Source organism: Trachurus japonicus, chromosome 3 (assembly GCF_045865225.1).
Source record: "Trachurus japonicus isolate A0001 chromosome 3, Traja_1.0".
Taxonomy (NCBI): Eukaryota; Metazoa; Chordata; class Actinopteri; order Carangiformes; family Carangidae; genus Trachurus; species Trachurus japonicus.
The window spans coordinates 21,397,212-21,406,471 of record NC_140909.1 but is presented as its reverse complement, the minus strand read 5'-3'; the positions used below and the strand labels follow the sequence as shown (position 1 = coordinate 21,406,471).

Below are 9,260 nucleotides of genomic sequence, written 5' to 3'. Positions count from 1 at the left end.
TCATTTCCTCTGCACAGTGAGACATCAATCAAAGCTGAGTAGGTAGCTAAATTGACTGAGCACAAGCAGGAGCCTGGCAGCATTAACATGTGTCTATTTTTAAACCAGTTAAATGTACAGTGCATGATATTTCATTCTGGAGTTGATCGTGAAGGTATCATGTAAATGCCACAAGAGCTCTTTTTTTTCTCGACAAACATATCTGTTTAGAATGACAATTTTACAACTAAATTATTTAAAAAAAAAAAAAGCTTTATATATTTGGTTCCTCAGAAGTGCAATTTGATGGAACCATATCTTTTTCTTTACCTTTTCTTTTTTGGCCTTAATTCATGGATGTGTTATCTACCTGGTTACTCCTCTGGTCCCTGGGCCTGGCAGATCCATAACATCCACCACAAGATGGGGGAGCATTGTTGCATGTTGTCTCCTTCCCTCTCCTTCATGTTCTTACACATTGACTGTCAAATGAAGGCAAAGGGGGGAAAAAGTCATTATTGACAGCATGTTCCCTCCTCAGCTCCATCACCCAATCAAGCAAAAATTCATACACCCACAGTTAACAAAAACCACTCCAGGGATGACTTATTTAATAAATGGGATCTAAATGAACAGATGTTATAATATGTAATCATCCCTATCACACAACTATGAGGCAACTCTAAAGAGACCTCATTAATGAAACACAGAATTTAAATGACTCACTTTGTAGGACCCCAGTGACTTTTCTATGAGGTGAGGATCTCAAAAAACATAACCAGTATTAAGACTGGAGGACATAATCTATCAAAAATGGATTGATTACGTCATTAAATCTACATGTAGGTCTGTGTATATGTTTTTTTCTTTCTTTAAACAAAAAAACTTATCCATTTCGGTATTGACTTTATCAAGTGGGGGTCACAGCCCATGGCTTCAATGTCATCTCTTAGGTCCTGGTTGAGGTGGTTTAGGTTGTCCACAGCGAATCAATGAAATTGTCAGTTCAAGGACAGCTTTGCAAATGTGAGTGCATTTGCATGCATGATACACATCGCCTTGGATTAAAATCTCCTGCTGTGTAGCTACCTGCTGCAGTAGATGTAGTCAGAGCCCATGAGCGATATTCCATGAAAAAGTGAGCGAGATCTGGGCTGGGAGCAAGGGTGTGAATATCAAAAGCAAAAGGATATAAATTGATGTTGAAACATGCTGGTTGAGCAAATTCTTTCTTTTTATTCAATTTCACAGAGATTACAGTTTTGATCTTATTCACTGAGTTATGTTTCAATCTATTTACCGGTGGCAGCTTTGAAGTTGGAAGGAGATTTTAAAGCAAGGCAGGTATAGGCTAACAAGGCCTTGCTAAGCCTGTGACAAAAAGACATGCTCTGTCTCTCCTGATCCACAGGGACTGGGAAAGTAGGCCAGACTTGGTGTCAGACTGCTGCGAGGATCAGGATGCTCAAGTTGTTGACTCGTGATCAAAGTTCCACACTTTAGACGTCAAGAATCTCGCAGAGTGAGAGAGATTTAAAATATTCCTCACACGCATTCGCACGCACATATGGGTCATATTTTTAAGCAGTGAGGCTTTCCACATGAAAACTGCGTCACACAGTGGCATTCAGAAACACTCTGCCTTTTAATAAATCATCTTTTCTGGTGATGCAAGTTGAACTATTCACCCCGCCTACTCCATCAAGGACACACAGACACAGAAACATGATAGGACATGAGAGAGAAATCCTATAGAAGACATAATAAGCATAAGACACTGATCTTATAAACTAACATGTGGGTACAACTACAGACATGGGTCCCTACAGGAGTATTATGGCAATGCAACTGGAGACAACATTTCTAATTTTAGGATCAGCTCCATCCCTGAATGTTAAAGGTATGAGAGACATTTTCATGGGCAATGACATGATTTTTTTTTTTCAATTGAACATCAAACAAACTCTAGTAGCTATAGAGAGGAGACCAACTCATAATTTCTAAGTGATTATTAGGCCAATAAACCGCACACATGGCCTGCATTCACTGACAGCCATTTGACTAATTTGCAATTAGGAAGCTCTTTGTGTGTTGACAAACTGTGTATTAGGCTCCAGCGCGCAGATGACCCTGAGAGAGACAGAGGCACCAAAACACCCAGGAGACACTGAAGGCTCATCACGTGTCGTTTGTCCCCCCCGAAGTCGTGTCTGACTCCATCCCGAGTTATAATCAGACGGCGAATCACGGGATCCCGTGCAGCCCAGGATGCCGACGCGCGGCGTGCAAACGCACACCCAGTCCGGCTGTGCCTAGGATTGGGTGGAGGGAGTGGTGGCTACGGACGGAGTCTCGGGATTGGTAGAGTTCACCGCCAAACTTGTTGACTCATAACTGAGCAGCTCCTCTCCATCCTTCACGGCGCGGAGCTGTCCAGGGCCAGTGGTGCTGAAACTACCACATCCCCAAAGCGCAGTTGGACTAATTTCGTTTTCTCTTTCGGTTTCGCTGCGCCCACCGAGCTTCTGAAAGTTACACGCTCCCCTGTGACACTTCCAGACGTCAGCTGTAAGGGTCACTTGACGGATTTCAATCCACCGTCACCGCTCTATCCAGGAGCGCATCAAGCCGTCAACTTCTCAGCCGATCAAACGGGAGGACTCTCCAACGCACAGCCATGGCTTTCATGGTAAAACACATGGTGGGAGGACAGCTGAAGAACCTGACAGGCGGACTGACGGAAGAGAAACCCGAAGGGGAGAAATCAGACGCCGCCGCGCAGGGGATGACTCAAGAGGAATTTGAACAATACCAACAACAGTTAGAGGAAGAAAAGTAAGGCAATGATTGAAGCGTGTTGTGATTGTTAAGTAGTAGTGAAAAACGACAGTGTGTTGCCGGGGAAGCGTTGGCATATTTAAACGATGTGTTTTTGTGCGTAAATAGCTGAGCGCTCCCAGTGCGCCGTGCGCTTTTTTACGCATCAATGCAATAACACGAGCGCTCCACACACAGCTGCTCCTCTCGCCCTGGGAGCTCTCCGTCTCTTAGCTTCGGCAAAGTATGTTGAGCTGTTTTTAATTTGGGATTCCTGGAATCATTGTTCCACAGAAATGTCCATGGGGATTCGTGCCTGGGGTGAAAAACGTTCCTTGCTGCTGAGCGGGCGGCTGAATAGTGAATTTAGACCGTGTGTACAATAAAGTAGAAAAGTAGAGCCACTGCTTGGATATTATCAGAGGGGCAAACAACCAACAGTATGAATTGATGTTAAATCACTTGGATTTACTTTCGTAGCCGACTTTTAGCATTGAAAAATATGTTGCTGCTCACAGATGGTTGCAATTTGTTTACATTATATCAATATCCTGCATCCTAAAAAGTGGATACATTAAGATTTAGATATGTATGACTTGTATTCCGGCTCAAATTTTGAGGATAAGATGTAATTTCACTACATATATTTACAGCTGTGATTCCAGTTATTCTGTCATGTGTCAGTTTCAATCATTTAAATCTTCTGTGTCTCACAGAAAAAATGATCCTTTAAATGTTATTTCCCATATTTTCCATATTTTTTAGGGTGTTAATCTCCTGATCATATTGCAGGACAATCTAAAGCAACAAAAAACTCATGTGGTAGAGTCCGTCCAGCAGACAGTAACTAACTTTGATTAGTATGATGCTTCCATTTTAGCAGAGCATCACCAGGTGTTTACTATTCTGGTCATTAGAGAATTTACAATGGATAAATAATACGGAATAAAGAATTGAGGTCACATATTTGAAAGAAAATGGTAGATTCAGATTATGTAGTGTCTCACAGTGCATATGTGCAGACATTTTAAGAATGAGTAGGAAGTTAAGTCCTAAGTCAAGCATTAACAGCACTGAGCTCAGCCCACTGAGCTCCACAGGAGGCCTGGAGAGATGCTTGACGCTCTGCCGTCACAACGTGACCTTCAGTGGAAGTGAATTATTAGTCAGAGGTGGTAAACATGAGCATAGATCACAGAGAAGGACGTAGGGCTCAGATTAAAGGAGAATAAGGTCGGGGTGGGGGGGCTGCTCACACTGGCATGTTACATGTAGACTTTTTATCACCCTTAGCAGCCGGGCCACAGTGACAACCCTGGTCATCTGATGTCCTTGAGAGGGGAGGACACGAAGCTGTGCTCATTGGCTGCAAGTCAGCGCTGCATGTGCCGTTTGGTGTTTGGCACGCTCATGTTAATACAAAGTGAACTCTGCATCTCCAGATAAAACGACCTTCCCCTGACACATTGGGTGCAAACACTTCACAAACCATGCCCCCCAACCCCCCAGCCCCAGCCCCCGCCCTTAGATCATGCTGCTGATTTGATGCTTGTAGGCGTACAGTGCAACCTCTGCCAATGTAGCTTTGCTTTGAAGAACATCAACTGGGGGTTTATTACTTTTTACACCGCTTCTGTGTTTTCAGGGACTCTAACAGAATGTGGTCTTTTTCTCCATGCAATCATGCCTATATTTGTCCATAGGCCAGAGCGGCGAGTTTGTTCAGCGTTATGTCACGTTGTTGACTCACAACGTTGGAGGCATTTCAGCAAATTTAGCAATTTACGAGGGGCAATTATGAACTACACTGAAGCCATAAATATTCCAGTGATGTTGAATGGAGGGAGCATAATTGCCAGCAGCCTGTTGCCTGCCCTCTGCTGGAGGCATAACACACTTTAGGCTGGCTTGTTTACATGAGTGACTTCAAGAGACAAATGACACAACACTTGTTTTAAAAATATCTCAAACACCTCGCTTATATAATATGGACATATGAGATGACGACGCCTATGCTCTTTTGAGAGTCTTCAGGCTTAAGAGATGGAAACACAGTGAAACTCTGACCTTTAATACTGGCTCTGCATAGAGGGAGTTGAGGCCATGATATGTACGGAGAAGCTCGACAGCTCTATAAGTGGGGTAGTGGCAGTCTACAGTCAGTAGGTTACCTCTGGCGGTCCACATCCCAAAAGGCCTGCTGGACTGACAGGATGCCACATCTGGGGCTCCCAAACATAAGCAGAACATCTCTTCCTGCTTTTTGCCCCCACAGCATCACTGCTGCTGCTGCTGCTGCTGCTCCGCCGTCCGCTTGTTCAGTGCTGCTCAGTAGTTCGAGTGTAAGAGAACACATGGTGATGCTCCGAGGCCTGAAGGGTCCGAATCCAGAAAGAGCCTTATGATGCGCTTTTTTCCATGTGCTCTGCTTTAACGTTGTATTGTTACTTTACACAGATTAAAGGTTGTTGATTAAAAAGCTGCTCGGAGGATTAAATTATCCTAATTTCTATGACACCCTGAATGCTTTATTTTTCTGCTTTCTCACAGACAAGAACGAGAAGCTAATTTCGCCCAGAAGAAAGCTGAGAGAGCTACAGTTAGAAGTCATTTCCGGGACAAGTACCGATTACCAAAGGTAAACTAATCCAGCTCTGCTTAAAGACAAAACATCCTTGGACTGAAAAAAACCAACTCATTACATAATCTGCTACTATAAACTGTGGTGGGCTTTGAATATTTTGTTTTAGAAAGTCGTGGTTTCTCATGTGCCGTTGGCTTTGTCAATAACGGACTTGTAACATATCTGTGTGTCTTTGTTGTGTGTCCACCAACTTGTGTGTCCAACTCAGAACGAGTTGGATGAAACCCAGATCCAGCAGGCGGGGGATGATGTGGTGTTGCCCACAGAGCTGGCCAAGATGATTGCCGAAGACAACCAGGAGGAGGCACACAAGCAGTCGGTGCTGGGCCAGCTGTCCAACATCCAGAACGTGGACATGGACCAGCTGAAAGACAAAGCCCAGGCCACACTGGAAGACCTCAAAAAGCAGACGGAGAATTGCAGTGTCATGTGATTTGGCCAAGTCAGAGTCCCAGAAGATTAGAGTTTTACTTGTACAAATATTTTTCAGAGGCAGAGCTGCTCTAGAGATAGAAATATTCTTGTTGCTTCAGTGGAATGTCAGTTGGCATAGCCACATAATAACAGTTTTTCTAGCTGTGCAAAGTTAGACAGACGCCCTGCGGAAAAGAAAGTAAAAGATGAGGAAGCTTTTGAAACCTGGGGCTCATGTTTCTATCTGAAAAGAAAAGAGCTCTTTGTCTTGTAGGTGAGCTAGTTCATCGAGTTTTCCGGTTGACCTTCAAACATCGTATAAGTCATGAATGTCTTTCATATTTTTATTGAGATTAGCTAACTTGCACTCTGAAAGACTGTGGTTCTTTGGCCCCTCCCATTGATTTAACCAATGAGATTATTTCTGAATTTGGAACAACTCCTCCTCTGAGAAAACTTTGTCCAGAGCATTAAACCCTTTCATTCCATCGCCTCCCTCACCTATCTCTCTCTGTGTACCTCATGTGACCAGCGATAACACAATACGATCCTGCAGCACAGGCCTCAGGTGTGTGTGTGTGTGTGCGTGCAGGATATTATTGCTTCCAAACATAAAGCAGCCAATTTCACTGATGAACAAACACACATTCCCAACAGGAGAGGACACTCATTGGTGAAATCAGCTGCTTGGTTGGAATGAAAACACACGCACACATGGCTAACACTAGTTCATGTGAGGACGTCATACTGTATGCGTGCTGTGTTGAATTTAGGAAATTATTTATTTTAGGGATAAACACGACAGAGAAGCCATTTGTGAGGTTGTTTAGATTTCACACACAAAAGCACAAACTTTAGAAATGGGAAATATTCGTTTAGATCCACAAATGAGGCTGATCTTTGTTCTAAGTAGCTCACTGATGTGGGAGCTGCATTAATCTCAGTTTTAATCTTTTCCTAAACATATCATTATAAAGGTTTTTCTTTCTGTACTTCAGTGTGCCTTGGACGTCCGTACAAGGTTGTCATCTTTGAAGCTCCAAGATCTGTAAGCTGCTTTTTACAAAGAAAATCTTGTCTTGTTTGGTCTTCTTATGAATTTCTGTTTTTCTTTTAGTTACAATTTGCAGGCAAGCACACATGATGTCTTAAGGGCAGCCATAAATGCAGTAAAGCGAACATAACTGTTCCCAAATTTTTACCTTTCATCAGTTTTTAGCTGCGTACGGAGTGAATCTGTGTTTGTGCTGCATCCAGATGTTAGAAAACGAAAGCTGCTCATGAGAGAAACGTAAACGCTTTAGAAGTTATATGCCAAACCAACATAAAGTCGTAAATGTGTCAAACTGTATAACTGAAGTGTGTGTATAGATCCAACTACGGACTCCACATACAAACATTTATGTTGTATAAGATGTAATTGTATCTCCTGTTTGCCTATAATGTCAACAGCGGGGTCATCATTCACTCCATTCTCATCGACCTGCTGGCTCTCATAGTGTCGTTATATGACAGTCACATGACCTTGGACCTGTCCTCCATCTCACTGACCCTTGCGTCCCAGTGGTGCCGTTTTGTGCTTGGTGGATTTTGTGTCGTTTAGACAATGTGATATGTCAAGTGGTGTCTTTGTAAAAACCTGGTCCTGTGGCTGCGAGTGCTGGTCGTAGTATCGCACAGCGCACAGTTACAGCGGGCTCACCGTAGCGTCCGTCTCTGCTGTTCTGTAGCCAAACCCAAGTGAAGATGTGAGGGAGCATTAGGAGAAGATGTTGTTGATGTTGTGTCACATTTATATGCGCTACATTTTTGCCAGTGTTTGATTTTGTGTAGCAGTGGTGCTCAGGGTGATGTCAGCTTTCATCTCACGTCAGTCCATCTGATTCCTGTTGTGGTTCAACTGCCAAAAAACGATTAGCAACGTCTTAATTTTACAAGTTAATGATCCACATATTTGTTTTAGAGAAAATGTGGGCAAGACATGAGAGGAAATGTTATTGTCTGTTTTCTCTAAAACTCCTTGCTGTGAGTCCCACACTACTGCTGAATGAAATCTGGGGTAACATTTAGACATTTTCAGTGCAGTGCTTGTTGTCAGGTGAACAGTGTATTCGTAACATTACAAGAATATGAAGCAGAGGAAAAAGTTGCAATAAGTCCTTTTATATAAAATTATCTGTCATGTTTAATGATAAGATAATATCAATGGGTGGAGCAGAAGCCATAAACAATCTGTTTGCTTTGTCTGAGTGTGTATGACCTGAAATAATGATTCAATAACTTAATAAGAATAACAATAATAATAACAATAATAATAATAGCTATAATTATTATGATGATAATGTAATTTTTGTGCTGTCATCCTGTGCAATTCATTGTTTTCAGGAAACAGCGGCCATGACTTCTTCTTGTTCTTCGGCTGGTTCTTTGTTTTGCAATATCTCTCTCATTCTGTCTCTGAAAGTATTTCAGTGATTGTTGAGTTTTAACTGCAATAAAATGATTTTTAGGATAATGAACACAGTCTCTGTTTTTGTTTGAGTTTTACACACACAGCCTCTTGTTGTACTCCGTCATTTATCAGTGTCCTTAAATCTGCAGAAGCTTGAACACCAGGTGGAGACAAAAATACAGTCAGGACTAGAGTAATATACAAGAGAGGCTACAGAGAGAAGTTGATTAATTATTGTTATCATTATTGACAGGTCAGAGAAATTCAATTAGTGTCAGAACAAGATGTTCACAATTTAACATCTCACATGGTGGAAAATATGATCTAATCTGTATGTATCTGTATGTGTGAAAAGCCTATTTAAAAGGAAACATCTGTGCATGTTTGTACATTTATTATGTAAGTGGACATGTAGAAAGTGGTTAAAATAATAGTTATTTTGTCCACCTGCCTTACAAACACCAAGAGCTTAAATATAAGCACGTGCATGCTTAGATATGAACACTGCATTTTGAAAACACAGAAAATAAAAGCAGCTCTTTCATATTGTAGTTTTGAATAGATACCAGGGTGGGCATCCATCTGGTTTTGTTGTGCAAAACTGGCACAGCTTGTGGGGGGTAGTGAGAGGAGGGGGGGGGGCATATGCTTTGCAAAAAAAAAAAAAATCAAGTTAGTTACCATTTCAATGGCAGGAAAGTCCGAGCTATTGGTAGGTTTCAAGTGTAGAGTGAAAGGGGATAGCTGTAAAATATATTGATGCTGAAACCCCTCTCTATTCATAGGCTGCAGTGCGTGAACAATCTTCAGCCTGGAGAGACACTGGGCCACTGCATGGACAATCTGACACAATTGGGGTGAAACGGGCCAGAAAATACTATTCTCTCCTATTCTCTTCTATCAATCGGGGCTTAAAAACTCTGCGGAGAGAGAGGGAGAGAGGCAGCAGAGGGA

General features: G+C 42.3%; 1 protein-coding gene across 1 annotated transcript; it reads left to right on the top strand.

The window, feature by feature from the left end:
* Positions 1-2,390: 2,390 nt before the first annotated feature.
* On the top strand, positions 2,391-8,369 carry cplx3b (complexin 3b). The gene is made up of 3 exons (XM_085766456.1): positions 2,391-2,814; positions 5,347-5,434; positions 5,649-8,369. The coding sequence occupies exons 1-3, from the start codon at positions 2,657-2,659 to the stop codon at positions 5,871-5,873; spliced, it is 471 nt and encodes a 156-aa protein (XP_085622582.1). The 5' UTR covers positions 2,391-2,656; the 3' UTR covers positions 5,874-8,369.
* Positions 8,370-9,260: the final 891 nt, after the last annotated feature.

What these genes read in the sequence shown, in the direction of transcription:
- cplx3b (XM_085766456.1), top strand. Translation starts at nt 2,657, where the DNA reads ATGGCTTTCATGGTAAAACACATGGTGGGAGGACAGCTGAAGAACCTG. An exon ending in CAACAGTTAGAGGAAGAAAA is followed by an intron (nt 2,815 to 5,346) that starts GTAAGGCAATGA and finishes GCTTTCTCACAG; the next exon opens with ACAAGAACGAGAAGCTAATT. An exon ending in ACAAGTACCGATTACCAAAG is followed by an intron (nt 5,435 to 5,648) that starts GTAAACTAATCC and finishes TGTCCAACTCAG; the next exon opens with AACGAGTTGGATGAAACCCA.